Genomic DNA, 23,439 nt, shown 5'->3' on the forward strand with positions numbered 1-23,439 from the left:
GATGCAGTGGATTTTTAAATTAAATACACTTGTCCCTTGCGGCTTGAATTCAGACTTCGAGCTTAAATGGTTTATGTAATTAATCTGTCCTGTCACCATCATCTTCTTAAATTGCTCATAAAGTATGTTCACTGATAGGTTGTATGTTTACATCTGTAGAATATATCTCCATTTTAATTATACTGTATATCAATTAGAGGTGCATGTAATCTTGCCGTGTCTATCTATTATAGTATTTTTAACAGCATTATTTTAAATTAATATTATTTTTATAATCGGCAGTCTTAGAGCAAGGCTCACAATTGTATTATATTGAATGAAAGTGATTCAGACATATATGTATATTTATTTGCTGTGAAAGGGTAAGAAGGAGCAGTGTTCACTATTTATTTCCGGTTACTGGAACGCAATGTGAGATCCATCATTATATCCCCCTTTCTGTTTCTGTTGTTGCCTGGCAACCGGGACGCGGTAAGCATCATTCCCCGTGAAAGGGGAGGATGTCTGTCACGTGCCCGCGGCTGACTTCCGGGTGCTGGAACGCATCCTGAGGCGCATGAAGCTAACAGGGCGTGATCACGTTGATCGGTCACTCTGCTCCTTGTGAGAAAGGAAGCAGCGGTCACGTGATCGCAGCCCATTTCCGGACTATGGAACGCATCGTGGAACGCGGAAGTGCGGCTGGCCGCGACCACGATGCGCTTCTAAGTATATAAAATAGATATGAAAATGAAATTTATTAGTTGGGTGAGCATCATTATTTAATGTAGTTGTAACAAGCAGAGGAAAGTACAATAAAACATCGCAACTATACATTTTTATTCAAGTTACCCATGATGCATTTCCATTTCCTGTTCACTGGTATAAATATGTTTGTCAGTCACTGTCTGAGCATCCACCTTGAAAAAGACCTTGTGTCGAAACGGCGTTGGTGATATCAGACAGTGCTTTTTAAGTCTCCTATATCGATACCAAATCAAGGTAATATGCAGCATTTGTGTTCGCAAGTGTAAGTCCGGAATTCACTTGTGATTGTCATTTTCCATTCTGACACACATTTTGCTCTATCCTGATTTTTTTGGTAATTATTTAAGGAGATTTGTTTTTATGAATTATTTTTAAAATTTGTTATCACGCACCAATAAACTAATTCTTTATGGAAGAAAAGAGTTATTCATCTATTCAAAGAAACCGCTACGTGTGGGATACCATCTGCTGAAAACGTGAGTGTGGTACGTTTTCATTGAATGGATCTCGTTTCACGTGTCTTAAGTAGAAGTATAAAAGAAACCTTTATGTGTATGGTGATATTTAACTCTAAGTGAGTTTTGGTACGTGTACCTATGTTTGTGAAGTGGTGGTGAGAAACTATCCTTATCTCCTATCAAGAAAAACTTCCACATCACAGGGCTCTGCTTCATCGGAGAACACATAAAAAATTGAACTTATTGTAGACATTACTACACATTTGTTGTTTATTTTTGTTCTTTGCATGTAAACATCTGGTAATCACTGGATTTATATGAAAAAAAGATTAAACGAAGGACCACAAGGTTTTGCAAGTATATTATACAAATTTTGTTTATTATATTTGTTACTTGTATAGCAGCGCCTTTGATCTCCCTTCCACTTGTTATTTCTTCAATAGTATCACGAGTTGTACGGTGTGATTGGTGTGGCTGGTATGAGTCTTACCCGGGATTCCAAATCCTTTCCTTGTTGTGTCAGCTCTTCCGGGCACAGTTTCCTAACTGAGGTCTGAAGGAGGGGCAAAGAGGGAGGAGCCAGTGCACACCAGGTAGTCCTAAATCTTTCTTAGTTGTGCCCAGTCTCCTGCGAGAGCTAGGAGACTGGGCACAACTAGAGCCGCTATTCCCCATGGTCCTTACGGAGTCCCCAGCATCCACTACGGACTACGAGAAATAGAATTACTGGTGAGTAAATTCTTGTTTTCTGCTAGGCGACTCTTGTGGACCCGACAGTGGACGGGCGATGCCGACTCAAAGCGGCATATGGAGTCGTTGCCTTACAAGGGGGAGGAGTTGTTTGGAGAAGGCCTCTCGGACCTTGTCTCTACTGCTATGGCTGGTAAATCGAATTTTTTACCTTATGTTCCCCCACAACATACTAAGAAGGCACCTCATTACCAAATGCAGTCCTTTCGTTCAAATAAAAGCAAAAAGGTACGGGGATCGTCCTTTCTTGCCAGAGGTAAATGCAAGGGAAAAAAGCTGCACACAGCTAGTTCCCAGGAGAAGAAGTCCTCCCCTACGTCTGCAAAATCCACCGCATGACGCTGGGACTTCCCTGGGGGGGCCAGATCAAGTGGGGGCACGTCTTCGATTTTTCAGCCACGTCTGGGTTCACTCACAGGTGGATCCCTGGGCAATAGAGATTGTTTCTCAAAGATACAGGCTGGAATTCGAAGAGATGCCTCCTCGCCGGTTTTTCAAATCGGCTCTGCCAGCTTCTCCGTCAGAAAGGGAGTTAGTGTTAACTGCAATTCAAAAATTGTACCTGCAACAGGTGATAGTCAAGGTTCCTCTTCTCCAGCAAGGAAAGGGGTATTACTCAACCCTGTTTGTGGTTCCGAAACCGGACGGTTCGGTCAGACCCATTTTGAATCTGAAATCCCTGAACCTGTACTTGAAAAAGTTCAAGTTCAAGATGGAATCGCTCAGAGCGGTCATCGCCAGCCAGGAGGGGGGGGGATTGGATGGTTTCCCTGGACATAAAGGATGCTTACCTTCATGTTCCCATTTTTCTTCCTCACCAGGCGTTCTTGAGATTGACGGTACAGGACTGTCATTACCAATTTCAGACGTTGCCGTTTGGGCTTTCCACTGCCCCGAGAATTTTCACCAAGGTAATGGCGGAAATGATGGTGCTCCTGCGCAAGCAGGGTGTCACAATTATCCCATACTTGGACGATCTCCTCATAATGCGAGATCTCGAGAGAAGTTACTGGACAGCGTGTCACTGTCAGTGAGGACGTTGCAACAGCACGGCTGGATTCTCAATATTCCGAAGTCCCAGCTGGTTCCTACAACGCGTCTGACCTTTTTGGGCCTGATTCTGGACACAGAACAGAAAAAGGTTTTTCTTCCGATGGAAAAGGCTCAGGAGCTCATAGCTCTGGTCAGGAACCTATTAAAGCCAAAAAAGGTTTCAGTGCTTCACTGCACCGGTGTCCTGGGGAAGATGGTGGCATCGTACGAGGCCATCCCCTTCGGCAGGTTCCATGCGAGGATTTTTCAATGGGACCTACTGGACAAATGGTCCGGGTCTCATTTACAAATGCATCAAAGGATCACCCTGTCTCCCAAAGCCAGGATATCTCTCCTGTGGTGGCTGCACAGTGCTCACCTCCTGGAAGGCCGCAGGTTCGGCATTTAGGACTGGATCCTGGTGACCACGGACGCGAGCCTCCGAGGTTGGGGAGCAGTCACACAGGGAAGAAATTTCCAAGGACTTTGGTCAAGTCAAGAGACTTGTCTTCACATCAACATCCTGGAACTAAGGGCCATATACAATGCCCTACGTCAAGCGGAGATCTTACTTCGCAATCGACCAGTTCTGATCCAGTCAGACAACATCACCGCAGTAGCTCATGTAAACCGCCAAGGCGGCACAAGGGGCAGAGTGGCAATGGCGGAAGCCACCAGAATTCTTCGCTGGGTGGAGAATCATGTAAGCGCTCTGTCAGCAGTGTTCATTCCGGGAGTGGACAACTGGGAAGCAGACTTCCTCAGCAGACACGATCTGCATCCGGGAGAGTGGGGACTTCATCAGGAAGTCTTCGCGCACATTGCAAGTCGGTGGGGACTACCCCAAATAGACATGATGGCATCCCGTCTCAACAAAAAGCTACAAAGGTATTGCGCCAGGTCAAGAGACCCTCAGGCGGTAGCTGTGGACGCCCTAGTGACACCGTGGGTGTTCCAGTCGGTATATGTGTTTCCTCCTCTTCCTCTCATACCCAAGGTGTTGAGGATAATAAGAAAAAGAGGAGTGAGAACAATTCTCATTATTCCAGATTGGCCACGAAGGACCTGGTATCCGGATCTGCAAGAAATGCTCACAGAAGATCCGTGGCCTCTTCCTCTCTTCCTCCTGTCTGTTCCAAGACTTACCGCGGCTGCGTTTGATGGCATGGCGGTTGAACGCCGGATCCTAGCGGAAAAAGGTATTCCGGATGAGGTCATTCCTACGCTAATAAAGGCTAGGAAGGACGTGACGTCTAAACATCATCACCGAATATGGCGAAAATATGTTTCTTGGTGTGAGGCCAGGAATGCTCCTATGGAAGAATTCCATCTAGGCCGTTTTCTTCACTTCCTTCAAACTGGAGTGAATTTGGGCCTAAAATTAGGCTCCATTAAAGTTCAGATTTCGGTCTTATCCATTTTCTTTCAAAAGGAATTGGCCTCTTTACCTGAAGTACAGACTTTTGTGAAGGGAGTACTGCATATTCAGCCTCCTTTTGTACCTCCGGTGGCGCCTTGGGACCTTAACGTGGTGTTAAGTTCCCTTAAGTCACATTGGTTTGAACCACTTAAAACAGTGGAGTTGAAATATCTGGTTTTCCATATGGATAGGGCGGAGTTGCGGACCCGTCCTCAATTCCTACCTAAGGTGGTCTCATACTTTCATATGAACCAACCTATTGTCGTGCCTGTGGCTACACGTGACTCGGAGGATTCCGAGTCCCTTGATGTGGTCAGGGCTTTGAAAATTTACGTGGCCAGAACGGCTAGGATCAGAAACACAGAAGCACTGTTTGTCCTGTATGCAGCCAACATGGTTGGCGGCCCTGCTTCAAAGCAGACTATTGCTCGCTGGATCTGTAACACGATTCAGCAGGCGCATTCTACGGCAGGATTGCCATTACCGAAATCGGTTAAGGCCTATTCCACTAGGAAGGTGGGCTCGTCTTGGGCGGCTGCCCGAGGGGTCTCGGCACTACAGCTGTGCCGAGCTGCTACTTGGTCGGGGTCAAACACCTTTGCAAAGTTCTATAAGTTTGATACCCTGGCTGAGGAGGACCTCCTGTTTGCTCAATCGGTGCTGCAGAGTCATCCGCACTCTCCCGCCCGTTTGGGAGCTTTGGTATAATCCCCATGGTCCTTACGGAGTCCCAGCATCCTCTAGGACGTTAGAGAAAATAAGATTTTACATTTACCGGTAAATCTATTTCTCGTAGTCCGTAGAGGATGCTGGGCGCCCATCCCAAGTGCGAACTTCTTCTGCAAGACTTGTATATAGTTATTGCTTACATAAGGGTTATATTATAGTTCATCGGTTTGGACCGAGACTATGTTGTTTGTTCATACTGTTAACTGGGTAGTTTATCACAAGTTTTACGGTGTGATTGGTGTGGCTGGTATGAATCTTGCCCTTGGATTAACAAAAATCCTTTCCTCGTACTGTCCGTCTCCTCTGGGCACAGTTTCTCTAACTGAGGTCTGGAGGAGGGGCATAGAGGGAGGAGCCAGTGCACACCCAGAGTCTAAAGTATTTCTTAAAGTGCCCATGTCTACTGCGGTGCCCGTCTATTCCCCATGGTCCTTACGGAGTCCCAGCATCCTCTACGGACTACGAGAAATAGATTTACCGGTAAGTGTAAAATCTTATTATTTGTAATAACTTTGTGTATTAAACAAAGTTTGTGTACATTGAGCATCAAAAAACAAAGGTTTCACTATCTCACTCAAAAAATTCCGTATTTCGGAATATTCTGTGTTTCGGAATATTTGGATATGGGATACTCAACCTGTACTGCATTATTTGGTAGATTCCTCAGTATTTATCAGTTTCCTTCGGCTATGAAGGATAAATGGGAGAAGTCACCTCGAGTGGTCTCCTCTCTATTCAGGTTGTCCAAGAAGACGGCATTACCAGTTCCGGGAGCAACTTCATTGAAAGACCCGTCTGACCGGAAGCTGGACACCATGTTGAAGTCTATCTATTCAGCCGTAGATGTCTCACTTAGACCAACCTTAGTAAGTTCCTGGGTGAACAAGGCAGTGGAGCCCTGGGCCACTAAATTGATAAAGGATTTACATGAGGGAGTTCTGTTAGAATCTTAGTGATCTTAGCGGAACATATTAAGGAATCGGCTATAGATATCTGACAAGTTAATTTGAGAATCTCAGCAGCAACTATTGCAGCCAGGACAGTTCTTTGGCTTCGGTCATGGCAAGTGGGCACTTGAGTCAAAAAGGGCAGCGGAAGCAATTCCGTTTACAGGTGACATTCTTTTTGCAAAAGAACTAGACTTGTTTATTTCTCAGGCTACAGTTAGTAAATCTACCTTTTTGCCAACCCTTCCGCCATAAGCTCTCTTATACTGGAACCTCCTTTTGGTCGTCTTGTTTCACTCAACCTTTTAGGGGACGCGGTAGAACGACACCCTTGCGAGGTATAGGTCGCGGCAAGTAAACCAATCATTGCTCGTTGTCGAGACCCAAAGCCTGCAGAAAAGACCGTGGCATGACGGTCTCCCTTCCCACGGGGGGACAAAGTCCGGTGGGAGCGCGGCTTCAAAACTTTCAGGATGCCTGGTACAAGATATCGGACAATGCGTGGATTCGCAATACCGTCTCAAGGGTTCAAGTTAGATTTCATATTTTTGCCGGCAAAATATTTTATGACAAGTCTTCCAATTCTTCCAGGCAAACATTTGGTCCTTCAAGGTGCAATACAGTCCTTGCCAGAATCAGCGGTGTTGATGCCGGTACCGCTGCTTCAACAAAAGAAGGGTTACTATTCCAATCTTTTCGTAGTACCAAAACCAGATGGTACTGTATGACCAATTCTGAATCTGAAATCATTATATCAGTTTCTGTCTTATTACCGGTTCAAGATGGAGTCACTCAGCTCAGTGATTTTGAGCATGGAACCCAAGGAATCCATGATGTCTCTGGACATCAAGGATGCGTATCTCCACATTACGATTTGGGAACCTCACCAACCGTTTCTCAGGTTTGCGATTCAACAGGATAATTTGCAGTTCAGAGCCTTACCATTCGGTCTGTCCACAGCACCCAGGGTGTTTTACCAAGGTCATGTCGGTGATGATTGATTGCTCACCTTGGATCATTGGGAGTCACAATAATACCATACCTAGACGACCTCCTCCTCAAACCTCCATTCGATCTCGTTCTCCAGGAGCATGCTATATTAACATACAAGGTGTTAGTGGAACACGGATGGATAATACATTTTTGGAAATCCAACCTTAAGCCGTCATCGCGTATTCAGTTTCTTGCTGTGATTCTGGACACCAAAGTACAGAGAGTTTTTCTGCCTCAAGGCAAAGCTCTGAGTATACAGAAACTGGTCCAAGCTGTTCTCAAGCCACAACTGGTATCTGTCCATTTATGCATTTGTTTGCTTGGGAAAATGGTAGTGGCTTTCTGAAAATCTGGAGTTGGTCTGTTTTCATTCACGTCCTTTCCAGCTGGATCTATTACATCAATGGTCGGCGTCGCATCTACACCTTCAACAGTTCGGCTAACTCCAGAGACACGACTTTCGCTTCTTTGGTGGCTACAGCTGCACAATCTCTCTGCGGGCAGGTGGTTTGGTGTATGGGAATGGATGCACCTCGTGATGGATGCCAGCCTCAGGAGATGGGGTGCAGTTGTGTTGGACTCCCATCTTCAGGGCCAATGGTCTCCAGCAGAATCGCTGTTGCCAATAAATGTATTGGAACTGAGAGCGATCTACAATGCACTGGTACAAGCCGCCCACATTCTTCAATCTAAAGCGGTAAAAGTTCAGTCGGACAATGCGACTGCTGTAGCGTACTTAAATAAACTAGGTGGAACTCGCAGTCGCCAGGCAATGCGAGAGGTGTTGCGTGTTCTTCAATGGGCAGAACGCAACGCAGTAATTCTCTCGGCGGTATTCATTCCAGAAGCTGACTACCTCAGCCATTATGATCTACATCTAGGAGAAATGGGCACTTCACCCGGAGGTGTTCAACGATCTGATACAACGCTGGGGGTGTCCAGACGTGGATCTCATGGCTTCCCGTCTCAATCATCAGCTTCCAAAATACATCTCCAGATCCCGAAATCCTCAAGCGGAAGTTGGGGACGCTCTGGCCGTACGACCTAGTTTACGTGTTTCCTCTGTTCCCTCTATTGTCTTGAATTCTCAAGCGAATCAAACGTCAGTCAGTCACGGTGATCTTGGTGGCACCAGATTGGCCTCGGATGGCTTGGTATTCAGACCTGCGCCTTCTTCTAGCAGACGATACTTGGCCTCTTACTCTGCGTCCGGATCTACTCCAACAAGGGCCCTTCGTGCATCCTGATTTACCATGGCTACGTTTAACAGGATGGCTATTGAGGCAGACATCCTGAAAAGAAAAGGAATTCCGGAATGTGAAATCCCCACAATGTTGCGGGCACGAAAACTGGTTACGGCAGCCCATTACCATCGCATCTGGCGGTCTTATACATCTTGGTGTGACCAGAAAGGGTTTCCATCAGATTCTTTTCATCTCTCACGGTTTTTGCTCTTTCTTCAGGCAGGTTTAGATTCCAGACTCCCTCTAGGGTCCTTGAAAGTTCAAATATCTGCCTTATCGATTTTCTTTCAGAAACGCTTAGCGCTCTTACCGGATGTGCAAACTTTCCTACAAGGCGGCCTTCAGGTACAGCCTTCGTTTGTTCCTCCTACAGGTCCTTGGGATTTAAATCTGATGCTAGATTATCTACAGTCGTCCTGTTTTGAAACCTTGGAAAAAGCAGATATTAACTATCTTACTTGGAAGACTCTTTTTCTACTAACCTTAGCTTCAGCCTGGAGGGTATCTGAATTAAGTGCCTTGTCTTGTAAGCCTCCCTACTTGATTTTTCACCCTGATAGGGCTGAGTTGAGAATACATGCTTCCTTTCTTCCTAAGGTTGTGTCGGGTTTTCATATCAATCAGCCAATTGTGGTACCATTCTTGCAGGAGGACTCATGGACACCTTCTTGTCTGGATGTAGTGAGAACGTTGAAGATGTACGTGGAATGGACAGCATCATTATGGAAGACTGATGCTTTATTCGTGCTATATGATCTCCCGCGTCAAGGGTGGCCTGCTACCAAGCAGACCTTGTCCCGCTGGATTCGGTTGACTATTTGTCAAGCCTATCTACACCAATCTAGACTACCTCCTTTATCCATTGCGGCCCACTCTACATGCTCAGTTGGGTCATCCTGGGCCGCTAGTAGGGGGGCTACCACGTCTCAACTCTGTAGAGCAGCTACTTGGTCCAGTATTCATACGTTTGCCAAATTCTACAAGACTGATACATTTGTGGCTTCATCTTCACAGTTTGGCCGTCTTGTTTTCAAGTTCCACAGCGAGTTTCCACCCAGGGGTGAAACTTTGGGATGTCCCCACGGTCTTGAAGTTGTTTCAATGTTCCCTAGTGGCTGACAGAAAATGGAGGATTTTGGTACTTACCGATAAATCCCTTTTTTTCGAAAGCCATAGGGGACACTGACCACCCGCCCATCACTGTTCTCTTGTCTTCATTGTTGTTCAGTGTCACCTATGGCATCTGAAAAAGGGATTTATCGGTAAGTACCAAAATCTTCCTTTTCTATTCCAAGTTCCCTCCTTCCAGCATAAAATCTATATAACAGATTGTGAACTTTAGACTAGATTCAATTGTTTGCGCGCCGTCAGCCAGTAAATGGCGCACACTGGAGATATTAAATTGTTCCGCTCGGGCATGATCCGCTTGCAGGCGTCTGGATTTCAGCTCGTACCCCACCAGGGGTGGTGAGCTGAAATGTAAGGAAAGTGTCCCCAAACAAGATTTTTCATGTTGCTACCAGTACTTTGGGTTTAGCTGCTTTAAGCGGCTAAACCGGACCTCTAGAATTCCGCCCTTTGTGATAATCCTTCCAAAATAATTTCTCTAACACAATGTTAGCTAGCTTGTCCCCGTCTTCATTGCTGTGTTTGTTCCCAATTATAATTTGCTGTGGAGATTGCTCGTGCTTTATAACTATATCAGAAACTATTTACCTGCATATAAAGCAGGTTAAGCGTATGCAAACAAGCAAGGCATAAACTCACAAATGGGTTAAGCACATTTATCATGGGGCAGGGAACTTGACTAAAGAAAGGCAGCTGTTATCCATACGTATACCGGGTGTAGTAGTATGTCTGACCGGCAGTCTCCTGACTGCCGGTCAGCCTACCGACGCCGGGATCCCGGCAGCATACCGACGCCGGGATCCCGGCGGGGAGGGGCGAGTGCAGCAAGCCCCTTGCAGGCTCGCTGCGGGCTCGGTGGCGACCTGCGGTCGCCACGGGTTCTATTCCCACTCTATGGGTGTCGTGGACACCCACGAGTGGAAATAGTCCCTGTTGGTCGGCATGCCGACCATCGGGATACTGAGCCGGCGGGATGGTGGAGGAGGTCATGTGACTGTCGGTCAGCAGACCGCCGGTCACATGAATACCACCCCGTATACCCTCCTCCAGCCCAGAGTGCTCGGTCTACCTCAGTCATGGAGATTAGGGACACAGAGCAAATGAAATACACAGGACAAGTCTTTCTTTTCTCTTCTTTTCTTTTTTTTTTATTTGCTTACATTTTTACATAAATATGACTCTCCTGTGAGATTATGGCAGAAGAAAACCCCTATAAAGGTCTTACTATCACCACCTATCACACTTGTATAATCTGGCAGGTCTTGGTTCATTGCAAACTCTGGGGTGCTCTCCCAGCATGTTTGACTGCTTAGATAAAATGTTTCAAGTAGGGGTATGCTGGCCTATCTACTTCAGGCTCCTATGACTGCATTTGCCATTTTATGAGATAGGATAACGCATATGAAGACACATCATATGCTCCTCCTCTTATAGTCCACACCGGCAAAACCTTTCACTAGCTCTGTCCCATGTCTTCCAATTATTGGCCTTTCTTCACCATAGCCTGGGAGCATTCAATTGGATTATCAGACTACTTCCGTACCAAAAGAGTGAAAGTCAGGAGCAAGAGGAGACCATACTTTCCACTTGCTCATGATATCTGTTCTGTGTACAGTACATCTCCAGTTCTGCATATCCGGTAACTCTTCCTTCACAACAGAAACCTACCCTCTTAACATAGTCAAATGCCCCAAAAAGCCATTTCCAAACAGTCTATTCATACGTGGTACCATATTTCTCAGGGAAACATTCAAGCCATATCTTCAGCATGTCTTCTGGTGGATGCACATGTCTCAGGGCTCTTCAGGCAAACTACCATCTCTTTCAGAGATTAAGCTTTTGTTTGTTTATTTCCTAGTTAGCTTGTGTAGTTATCATCCAACCTTGGTGATGGACGCCTTTAAATGATGTTTGGAATATGTTGGAATGAATAGTATGTGGTGAACACAATTTGTTAGGCATAAGGACCTGATGTCAGCTGGTTACTTTCTTTGGCTCTACAGGCATGAGTCTTTGAGTAACCACTGAGTGCAGAAGTGTAGTCCCCTGACCAAACAACAGTGTTTTAGGTTACTGCACTCGCTTCAATATGCAGAGATTTTAGGTAGTGTAAAATATTATCCTTGTCCTTTCTGTTATTGTTTCCCCCGGTCTTAAACACAGTAGAACATTTGGGCTATTTGTCTAGCATCCATAAGGGATATTGGGGAATCTAGTACGATGGGGTATAGATGGGGTCCAAAGGAGCCAGTGCACTTTAAATTTCCTCACTGGGTGTGCTGGCTCCTCCCCTCTATGCCCCCTCCCACAGGCAGTTTAGAAAAAAGTGCCCTCAGGAGAGGATGCACATCTCTGAGCTCCAGAGAGTATTCTTCAATTTCTTTTTATTTCTTTTTTGCTATGCTGTTTGGGCTACAGCATACCGCACCGTGCAAGATAGGGGGGGGGGGGGGGGGGGGGTTCACTGTGTGGCTGACCGCGGACGCGATGTACGGGACCCTCCTGGGGGTTCCCGCTCTGATCCCCTCCGTGTAGACTGGCTCACAATTGCTTTGACTAGCACCTGTTGTGATGTTTTTAAGCTGAAAGGAGACATTGCCAGTATAAATAATAACTCTAGCTCTGGTGCCATTGGAGGGGGCGGAGGCATTTTTTGCGCCTTCCTCTGCTTACTGCAGCCAGGGACAGCACACACCGCGCTTCCTGACTCACGCTGGAAATCTGGTACAGGGTGTAGCAAATTGGGAGAGCCACTATTGTACACTACAGGACAGAATTTATTAGTGTTACTGTGATTAAAATTAGCTGTCAGCCCGAATTCGAGCCTCGCCCGATATCGGGGGGCTAGGAGTAGGGGACTCTGTTTACAAGATCTCCTTGTTCGCAGACGACGTCCTCCTATCACTTTCCTCACCTCACACCTCTCTGCCGAACCTTTTTACTCTCCTGACTGAATACGGAAAGATATCGGGCTACAAAGTCAATTGGTCCAAGACGGAAGCTCTTCCCTTCCACATCTCCCCTCCCCAAATAGCCAACATGCAAAACAACTTCAAATTCACCTGGTGCACCTCTAAAATTCGATATCTGGGGGTCTATATTACGAGCCGCTATGGTGACTTGTTTAAGGAAAATTTCTCGCCTTTGCTTAAAAATCTTAAGGCCGATCTCCATAAATGGCAATCACTAATCATATCTTGGTTAGGCCGTATCATAGCTCTGAAAATGAATATTATCCCCCGCCTCCTCTATCTATTTCAAACGCTGCCAGTGAAAGTACCGGATTCGGTACTGGCACAAATTCATACGTGGTTGCTACGTTTTGTGTGGAGAAATAAAACCCCTAGGATAGGGTTCTCTACCCTCCGCAAACCAGTACAAGAAGGGGGGAGAGGATTCCCAGATATCCGTCTTTACTATCTGGCTACTCATCTCAGCCAAGCGGTGGCATGGTTCGCCCCTACGCAGTCCATACGTTGGCTTCAGTTAGAGAGGACACTTAGCCACACTCCTTCTCTATCGTCTCTACTCTTATCCCCTCCTAAATCTAGACCTCCCCATTTGCAACTCCACCCGGTTCTGGAATTCACTTGTCAGATCTGGGACTATTGTACACGCCATTTCCACATGCTGTCATTCCCCTCGGCGCTCACCCCCTTATGGGGCAACCCTTCTTTCGTCCCAGGCCAGTCCATGACCCGCTCGCACTCATGGTCGACACATAACATCCGCTTTGTTCTAGATGTGTTGTCCGAAGGGACCTGTGCACCCTTACCGGAAATCATGTCAAAATATGACTTCCCGGATGCGAATCCTTTTACCTATCTCCAGGTGAGACACTTTGTCTCGTCCTTAACGAGCACATCCCCATTCCAACCTCTCTCCACCCTGGAGTCCTATTGTTATCACAAACCGCTCGCTCGTGGAATCATCTCCCAACTGTATTCCCTTCTCCAGGTAGGGGATAAGGTGACGACCCCGGCTTTTATACTCAAGTGGGAACAGGACCTTGGCCCGATACCGGATGACTATGATTGGTCGGATGTCTTTGCGGCTGCCGCAAAATCCTCGATCTCAACCCTAGTTAAGGAAAACGCATATAAAATCTTATATCGGTGGTATCTAGTCCCCTCTAGACTTCACAAAATGTTTCCCTCCTCTCAGCCTTTGTGCTGGAGAGGATGCGGCGGACATGGCTCTTTCCTCCACATATGGTGGACGTGCCCTAAAATCAAGCTATACTGGGATTCAGTCGCCCACCTGTTGAGTACAGTGCTCCAGACCCAGATATACAAAGATCCTTGGTCCTTCCTGCTAGGCCTTCCCACTGCCAATGCACCTCCGAACTCCGGTAAATTACTGACACAGATCTTGAACGCGGCTAGATGCGCAATTGCCCTAAATTGGAAAAAGAGGGAGTCCCCCCCTATACAACAGATCATCAACAAAGTATGGTACTTCGCAAGCATGGAAAAAATCACTGCATACCTCCATAACAGATCTTTTCAGTTTCTTCAAAAATGGGAACTATGGTTTGACTCACAGGCTCCCGCACATGGAGTTCGACCCCCCGGGAGCTCGACGGCCCTCCTATTATGATCCCTGTACTCTCCTAACCTGACAAGTAGCTCAGAGGATATCCTCAACATGTCCTTTCCGTGTTCCCCGAGTAGCACTTTCCATTTTGTACTAGCGCCCTGCGCGTAATCAGCGCAACACGGGGGCGTACCAGCGGCATCTCTCTAACCCCGTCCCCTCTCCCCCTTCTACTCTATTCCCTCCCCATCTCCCCTATCTCTTTTTCTCGCCTTTCATGTTCTATCTCTTTAGTCTCTACCCTCCTATAGTCATAATCACGAACTTGTATGTCGGTTCCCACCCATTTGAACAGTCTCTGTCTACCCTGAGGCATAACTCTTTGCTGTATCTTTGCATTGTGGGAACCACATGTTCCTTATTTTAAGGTTATATTTCTGCTATTGGTAATGTAATGTTAGATGGAACAGCCCACCCCAAGAAAGAGGGGAGGCTGCTGTAATGTTTGTAACCTGTAAAGTTTATACCCTGAAAATTAAAATAAACAATTTAAAAAAAAAAAAAAATTAGCTGTCAGCCTCACTGGGGCTGTACAGCTAGGGGTGTGCTGGTGTCCTCCTTTCTGTCTCTCCCCTCTCACAGTAGGGCAGGCTTGCAATATATTACGGTCTGTGTGTATGTGATTGTGCTTACTGTGAAACATGGGTAAACACAAGCTGTGCAGTGTATACCACACCAGATTCTCTCCATTATCATCTGATTCTGTTTCATGTGAACAATGCAGCCAATCTTCACATATCGGTGAAGGGGCTGGGGAAAAGGGTCCAGAGCCCCACTGACTAGGGTCTCTTAAAACTATGATGTCATATGTCATCCCAGCTCAATGCTAGTGTACAGAAAACTCAGCTACTACAACAGACTGCTGCAGATTTAGCTGCTAGGGCAGATGTTGCTCAGTCCCCCTCCGCTCAAGCAGGACCACAAAAGTGTGGTTTGCCTGCTCTCCTATCTGACACAGATGAGGATATACAGGAGGATGGGGGGACTTGGACCCCGTTAGTGGGGTTCCCGATTCTGCTCAGGGTATTAAAGCCCTAATTCTGGCTATACGGGACGTGTTAAAGCTCCCTCTAGAGGACGCTGCATGATAGCAGTCATTTTTCTTTGTACAAAACAAGCCTAATGTCACTTTCCCTGATTCTGCAGAGTTAAATGACCTATTCAAGCTGGCCTGGAAAAATCCAGACAAAAAATTCCAAATGTCCAAAAAGTTTTTGCGCACTTTCCCATTTGCTCCTGATGGTAGGAAATTTTGGGAGGAACCGCCAGGGGTGGTTGTATTACTCTCGGCTGTCCAAAAAGGCGCTGCTGCCTGCCCCGGGCTCTCTTACCATAAAGGACCTGGGGATAGGAAAATAGAGGCTACTCTGAAATCTACTTACATGGCAGCAGGTGTATCGCAAAGGCCGGTCATTGCAGGTTGCTGGATGACACATGCCATTCATTCATGGGCCACGCAAATTCAGAAAGTCCTGTCCGGGGCTATGCCCCTGGTCACTATGGTGACCCTCCTAAAGCACATTCAGCACACTACAGGTGTCATCAGGGATTCGTTCAAGGAGATGGGGAACATTAATGCTAGGACTTCTGCCATGGCAGTGTCGGTGCGCATGGCCTTGTGGTTGCATCAGTGGATAGCGGACGTGAAATCTCTCTCCTTTTCAAGGGTATGGCTCTTTGGAAATCCAGGTATCCAATTCAACCCCAAAGTTACGGCTGGGAAATCCACGTTTCACCCCTCTGGGGCCCTGCTGGTGAGACGCGCCTACCCGGGGCCGTCTGTACAGTCCTTTCTGTCTCACAGATTTCGATCTAAGGCCAGAGGTGCCTCAAATTTGACTAGAGGCACCAGAGGGAAGTCAAGAAAACCTGCAAGCACCAGCTCTCCGGAACAGACCACCAGTTCTGCTTCTGCTAAGTTCTCAGCATGACGGTGCCCACCCACCCCGAGGGGGATGCCTGGGTCAGGGATCTCGTTTCTCAAGGCTACAAGCTGGAGTTCGACAGTACTCCTCCCCAACGATTTTTCAAATCAAGCTTACCAGCTTTGGAGGATATGCAGGTTTTGTTGCAACAGGCCATCCTAAAGTTGGTCCAGTCCCACGTCATTGTTCCAGTACCAATACGGCAACGCGGCAAGGGTTATTACTCCAACCTGTATGTGGTACCGAAACCGGATGGTTCGGTAAGACCCATTCTGAATCTAAAGTCCTTGAATCCTTACTTGAAGGTGTTCACGTTCAAAATGCAATCATTGTGAGCAGTGATTGCGGGCCTGGAAGAACAGGAATTCATGGTCTCCTTGGATATCAAGGATGCCTACCTCGTATTCCGATTTGGCCGCCTCATCAGGCGTACCTGCAGTTTGCCCTGCTGGACAGTCATTACCAATTCTAGGCGCTGCTGTTCGGGCTGTCCACAGCTCCGAGGGTGTTCACAAAGGTGATGGCAGAGATGATGTTCCGGGTCCAGGGAGTTCATATTGTCCCTTACCTGGACGACCTCCTGATCGAAGCAAGATCCAGGGAGCTTTTGTTACTCCACATCGATCGCGCTATCCAACTTCTGTCACACCATGGGTGGATTCTCAACTTGCATAGGTCCCACCTGGAGCCGACTCAGCAGCTCCTGTTCCTGGCGATGATGTGGATACTGTGGCCCAGAAGGTGTTCCTACCAGAGGATAAGGCGAGAACGCTTCAGGAGATGGTCCGCATGGTACTCCGACCTGCTTGAGTGTCCATCCATCTTTGCATAAGATTGTTGGGGATCCAAGGCGATCCAATATGGACAGTTCCATGCCAGAACTTTTCAGCTGGTTCTCCTGAGCAAATGGTCCGGATCTCCTCTTCAGATGCACCAGATGATACAGCTATTGCCTCAGGCCAGGATTTCCCTCCTGTGGTGGCTCCAGTCCTCCAATCTACTGGAGGGCCGGAGTTTTGGGCTTCAGAATTGGACCCTCCTCATGACGGATGCAAGTCTAAGAGGATGGGGAGCTGACACCCAAGGGTCACAGTTCCTGGGCAGGTGGTCAGCACACGAAAGCCTCCTTCCGAGCAATATTCTGGAACTTCGGCGATCTACAATGCTCTGCTTCAATGCTCTGCTTCAATGCTCTGCTCAAGGATCCAGCGATCCACGTTCAGTCGGACAATGCCACAGCAGTGGCATGCGTCAGTCGGCAAGAGGGGACAAAAAGTAGAGTCTGCATGCGAGAGGAGTCAGATACTCCTCTGGGCGTAAAGAAATACAAGAGCAATGTCCGCAATCTTCATTCCGGGAGAAGCGGACTTCCTGAGTTGTCACGATCTCCACCTGGGGAAGTGGGGTCACTGGTATTGCTTACGAACCAGGGACCCTCTGGCGAGGGCAGTAAATCCACCGACTTCGCCTTGGCCTTACCGGCTGGTTTACCTGTTTCCTCTGATTCCGTTGCTCTCAAGGGTGCTCAAGCGCATCAGAAATCAGGTAGTCCAGGCAATTCTAATTGCCCTGGATTGGCCTCGAAGGGCGTGGACGCAGATCTTTTGGACATGTCCGTTGAAGACCCTTGTCCTCTACCACTATGAAGTGATCTTCAACAAGGACCGTTCGTCTACCTGGACTTACGGCGACTTCGTTTGACGGCATGGAGGTTGAGCGGAACATCCTAGCTCATAAGGGCCTTTCCAAGAAGGTTATTGCTACCATGGTTCAGGCTCGGAAACCGGTGACGTCAAAACACTATCATCATATCTGGAGAGGATAGGTCTCTTGGTGCGAGGACCGCACGTATCCGCCTGCAGAGTTTCACTTAGGACGTTTCTTACATTTCCTGCAGGCTGGTGTGGATAAGGGCTTACGTCTGAGTTCCGTTAAGGTCCAGATTTCAGCGCTCTGTTTTCTTTCAGAAAAAAGTGGCAGTGTTGCCAGAAGTTCAGACCTTCTAGCAAGGGGTGCTCCACATACAACCTCCTTTTGTGCTGCCTACGGCACCCTGGGATTTGAATGTGGTGTTGGAATTTCTACAGTCCTCCTGGTTTGAACCTCTGATGATGGTAGAAGACAAGTACCTCACGTGGAAGACGGTGATGTTACTGTCCCTGGCTTCTGCTCGACGTGTCTCAGAATTGGGGGCCTTATTGTGTAAAAGTTTGTACTTGGTCTTTTACGAGGACAGAGCGGAGCTCCATATCAGACAGCAGTTCATGCCGAAGGTTAACTCCGCGTTTCACCTGAATCAACCTATTGTGATTCCGTCAAGTTCTGGCTCTTCTGCTCCTACGGAGGCGTTGGATGCTGTGCGAGCCTTGAAGATCTATATCAAGCGAACGGCTCGGATCATAAAGATGGATTCTTTGTTCGTGCTCCATGATGTGCAGAAAAAGGGTTGTCCTGCATAAATAAATAATAAAGCAGTCCATTGCTCATTGGATTAGACTTACTATCCGACATGCGTATGTGTTGACAGCCTTACCTGTTCCTCAGTCTCTAAAGGCCCACTCTACAAGATCAGTGGGCTCTTCCTGGGCGGCTGCCCGTGGAGTTTCAGCCTTACAACTCTGCCGAGCGAATACCTGTCAGGGAAGAACGCTTTTGTTAAGTTCTACAAGTTTGATACCCTGGGCAAAGCAGATACCCAATTTGGGCAGGCGGTGCTGCAGCAGTCTCCGCACGTTCCCGTCAGTTCTGGAAGCTTTGGGTCGTCCCCATCATACTAGATTACCCAATATCCCATATGGATGCTAGAGAAAATAGGATTTTAATTACCTACCGGTAAATCCTTTTCTCGTAGTCCATCAGGGATATTGGGCACCCACCTCAGTGCGTTGACTTTTCTGCAGGTTCTCTTTATGTGGTTACCTGTTCAGCTGTTGTTGCTGGTTGTTATATTGTTAGTGATGTGCTTGCAAAAATCTCGCCACTCTTTGTTTTCATATTTCCTTCTCTCATATACTGTATGTCCTTTCTCCTTCGGGCACGTTTTTACCTATAACTGCCTGTGGGAGGGGGCATAGAGGGGAAGAGCTAGCACACCCAGTTAAGAAATTTAAAGTGCAGTGGTCACTTTGGACCCCGTCTATACCCCATCGTACTAGATTCCCCAATATCCCTTTATGGACTACGAGAAAAGGATTTACCGGTAGGTAATTAAAATCCTACTTTTTGTAGCTGTTAACTAGCAATGATGGGGTTGTTGCATAGACTTATTTTGACCTTCGATAGTTGACAGTTTTTGTCAGTTTCTATTTTATCCTATCCCAGTGCTTTTTTTTTTTTTTTTACCAGTAAACCTTAAGGTACAAGGGACTTTTGTTAATAGTGTTTCAGACAATATTGCAGTGTAGGAAGCCTGTATCTTGTTACTCTCTGTCATATGTGGACAAGGTTGTGTGGAGCATCTAATACAGGGATGGGGATTCTTTGGCCCTACAGCTGTTGCTGTACTACACATTCCAGCATGTCCTGCAACAGTTTTGCAATTTGGTCATGCTAAAACTGTTGCGGGGCATGCTGGGAAGTGTAGTTCAACAACATCTGGAGGGCCAAAGGTGCCCCATCCCTGATCTAATATATAGTAGCGAATGGACCACCACTTTCCTTCGCAACCATATACAGGTATGCTTGTCATGATTTCAACAAAAAGGCCAAGATATAGGACTCAATGCAGATCTCTGTTTTATTGGTCTTGTTTCCAGAATTCGCTAGCCTTCATTCCTGTGGTCAAGACTTTTCTTCAAGAGATGGTTCATGTCCATCCGGGTGATCTTCAGGTTGCCGGCTGTCGGGATCCCGGCGCACAGTATACCGGCACCGGAATCCCGTTAGCCGGCATACCGACACTTTTTCTTCCTCGTGGGGTCCACGACCCCCCTGGATGGAGAATAAATAGCACGCGCCACCGTGCCTGCAGTGTGGTGAGCACAGCGAGCCCGCAAGGGGCTCATTTGCGCTCGCCAGGCTGTCGGTATGCCAGCGGTAGGGCTTCCGGCGCCAGTATGCTGGTCGCCGGGAGCCCGCCCGCCGGCATACCATACTACACCTATCCATCCATCATCCAGTTCTGTAAGTTCTGTATTGGGAATATAATGCCTGTCTTCCTTCTGGGTGGAGCTGTACATGAATTTAGCAGAGTCTAAATCATAGCTGTATATGCCTTCAGGGTGTCACTTATGATCTAGGTCATTGGTTCACCCCCTATTAGCCACAAGGACAAGGTAGTTGCTTAATTTCTTTCGTTGTCTTTACTTCCATATCTTCAAGTAAATTGTGCCCCCTATTCTTAGCCTGAATGACAGTCAGACGATTTGCCTGTAGATGAAGTGCAAATAATAAAAATATATGGAATACACATTCCCTTTTCATGCTTTTTTTTTTTTTTTTTAAAGACCAGGTAAGGGCAAAGCAGCTGCCCTCCCCACAGTTTATCTCTGGGAGGTGTGCAGTGTAAGTAGTCCCCAGTGCCTCCCGTGGTTAATGAACAAAGCCCTTGTGAGTCATAGTCACTATTTCCCAAATTCTTTATTTTGAAATTTAAAATAAATCCAGTTTTTACAACAAGGCATGTTTTGTTTTTTTTCAGCATTTTGTGGAGATCACGGATGATCAGTTTGACTTCCACACCTATTGTATGAGGAAAATTACGCTCAGGTCATATGTGGACTTGTTAAAGCTAGAAGATGTGCTTCGACAACACCCATTTTACTTCAAAGCTGCACGGATTGCTATAGAAATTTACCTGAAGCTCCATGACAACCCTTTAACAGATGAGAATAAAGAGCATGAAGCAGACACTGGTATGTGTGTGGATTGTTTTGCCATGTTGTGTAGCATGTATTTTATTTACATCTTTCACTATAACCTGTATTATTGTTCATTGCGTTTTCATTGAAGTGGTAAGTTGTAGGAGTAGCCAAACAGACGGCGGTACTGACTAGATGGATAACACCAAGAGCACATACTGACACACATTTACAATCTAGGTTTTTTTGTTTTATAGAAAGCCTCAGAAATGGAAGTGTATTGAGAACAAAAGTTAGTAGTTTTAAAACCTCACATCCGATAATGTGCACTTTTTATTTTGAAACATCAGGGGCGACACGTAACCCCTTTATTGAAAATTTTTATAGAAGAAAACAAACATTTACAACATTACGGGTAGTGATAAATACAGTACGTAGATGATAGACGATATTTGCTAAAATGTCTTTAAAGGAATACAGGGCGCCAGCCTTCTCTCCCCCCCCCCCTTTCTCCCATTTAGGGTTGTGCTTGTGAGATGAAGGCAATCCTGCCTTATTCTTCAGCAGTTTAACCTGAGTGAAGGGTTGGAGGGGAGGGGCTTCTTTACCTTGAAAAGTTAACCTGTTAAGTGCTACCTCCTCAACTCTCACTATAACCTCATGCTCTCAATAGTCCCTTAGATGGACATGGAGAAACACATTTAAGGGTAAATACCAAAAAATCCACAACACTACCTCGACGACACAGCCTTCCAGTTTTCAGTATGTATTATCTTACTAATCACAGAATTAGACCCAGGTGTATGACCTGTGTGCGACTGAAGAAGCGGGAACACAGTAAAATTCTGGAGATAGCCACCAGCTGCCACACTGTGAGCATTGGAGGGTAGATCCACGTTGTCAGGAGAGTTCAAATAATCTTGAAAGAGGATCACCAAATTCTTTCCAGGGAACAGCCAGTATGCAGAGAGACCGTGAAGAAGTTATAACCACTAGGAAAGTGTACCACCTCATGACCCAATCAGTGGATCTAAGATGGCAGCTGTTTCTCTAAATCACAGCAGGAGTACCAGGACCAGCTGGAATACCCTTGCACAGGAGAGGGTACGATTGGAAGGGAAAGCATGCAAACCCTGGACAGCAGTGCAGAAACGGTTACAACGAGCATGCTGTAACTGAGGCAGCAGATATTCAAAATGGCCACCACCACCGGAGTCAGCATAGCACCGCAGTGTGGAAGGCAGTAGTCTGGACCCTCTACACTGCAAAGGAGGAGCTCTGATCGAGCCAGAGGTACTGCAGCATCCAGGGGTTTGAAATAGAGGACTGCACAGGAGAAGCTCCCTGGGATCTGCTGCCAGCCGCGGGGATAAGTAGAGGCAGGCCGTGTCACGGCTGATGGGGGCACCCCTAGGCCAAAAGTTTCTTATTGCGGAAATTAGAAATAAATATTGAATTAAGTAAATTGTGTTTATATGTCATCCTTGGGTTCAATTGTGTGGTGAGGGACAAGATTTGCTTCTGTTTGTCCACATATTTTATGATTGGCAGCCAGCAAAACTGATTTTGCTTATTACGTTGATCATAAATAATTAGAATTGGTCCTGGACCACCAACCCAAAGCACCCCTGCAAGTGCCCTAAGGCACCCCAGGGTGCCACGGCACACAGTTTGAGAACCACTGGTGTACGGTGTTACTATTAAGCTTACATTATGGTATGATGATAGATGCTGTGTTTCCTGTCATACCTTAAAGCCCAAAGGGCCATAAAAAAAAAATAACCCTATTAAAAATTCTTAACCCTGTTGGTTGTATCTAAATGCATCCAGCTGTGCACCAGTAACCGACTGGTTTACATCAGATTGTCAACCAGGTCATGAGCACTAGAATATTTTTTTATTTCAGCATTTGCTATTAGGTTTGACTTAAATGGCAAACAATGTATAATACAGCAGGTATAATCTGCCTTCTCGTGTATGACTGAGAGTAGCAATAAATTCTAATTTTCACACGTGAATTCGCATTAGGAAACCCAAGAGCTGTTAACTGTGGGGTGTATTTGTGCACCCATATGGGTTACTTACTGTACTGCGTATGACCCCTCCTTCCTCCGTTCAGATCTGCATACAGACTATTTTTTTCTTTGCATGGACAGTATGTATGTACGTATGAATGCACGTACATAAATTTTATAGACATTTCCTGCTAAACAAATGATTGTATGTCCAGCTAAGCACCAGCTTCAGAATGTTTAGTATTTGTGTAGTGAATTAAATTAATTCTCTCCTCCCATTGTATTGATAGATTTGTGAATGGTGTATAAAGAATATATCCACTCTTTAGAAAGATTTTAGCGGTTTGTAATCAAATAACATTACCTGTCTGTAATATTGTTATTGTAAGGTTATGTAGATTTATGCAGTGCTGTGGCAGTTTGGTGGTGACTGACCGTACAACATTCTGCGTAACAATCCTCCAAACAATATGCAGTTCTCACATTTACACCGTGAGATAATTAGGTTGCAGGTATAAATTTTCTCACTCTGAATTACCATCACAGCTAAGAGGAACAGCCACACATTGCGTTTTAGTTGGTCCCTTTCAGCGTGACCACCTTGACAGGAAAGAACCTGCACATATGCGGCGTTGCCGCATCCACCGAACCCAACT

At 46.4% G+C, this 23,439-nt stretch overlaps 1 protein-coding gene across 1 annotated transcript in view; it reads left to right on the forward strand.

Annotated features, from left to right (window-relative positions):
- Window positions 1-23,439, forward strand: part of NAA15 (N-alpha-acetyltransferase 15, NatA auxiliary subunit) — a 266,058-nt gene that overhangs the window by 237,032 nt on the left and 5,587 nt on the right. The window contains exon 14 of the mRNA XM_063920367.1: window positions 20,609-20,822. Coding sequence (XP_063776437.1) covers window positions 20,609-20,822 — 214 coding nt within the window. The remainder of the gene's footprint in view (window positions 1-20,608; window positions 20,823-23,439) is intronic.

The sequence above is a fragment of the Pseudophryne corroboree genome, chromosome 1 (genome assembly GCF_028390025.1).
Source record: "Pseudophryne corroboree isolate aPseCor3 chromosome 1, aPseCor3.hap2, whole genome shotgun sequence".
NCBI classification, from domain to species: domain Eukaryota; kingdom Metazoa; phylum Chordata; class Amphibia; order Anura; family Myobatrachidae; genus Pseudophryne; species Pseudophryne corroboree.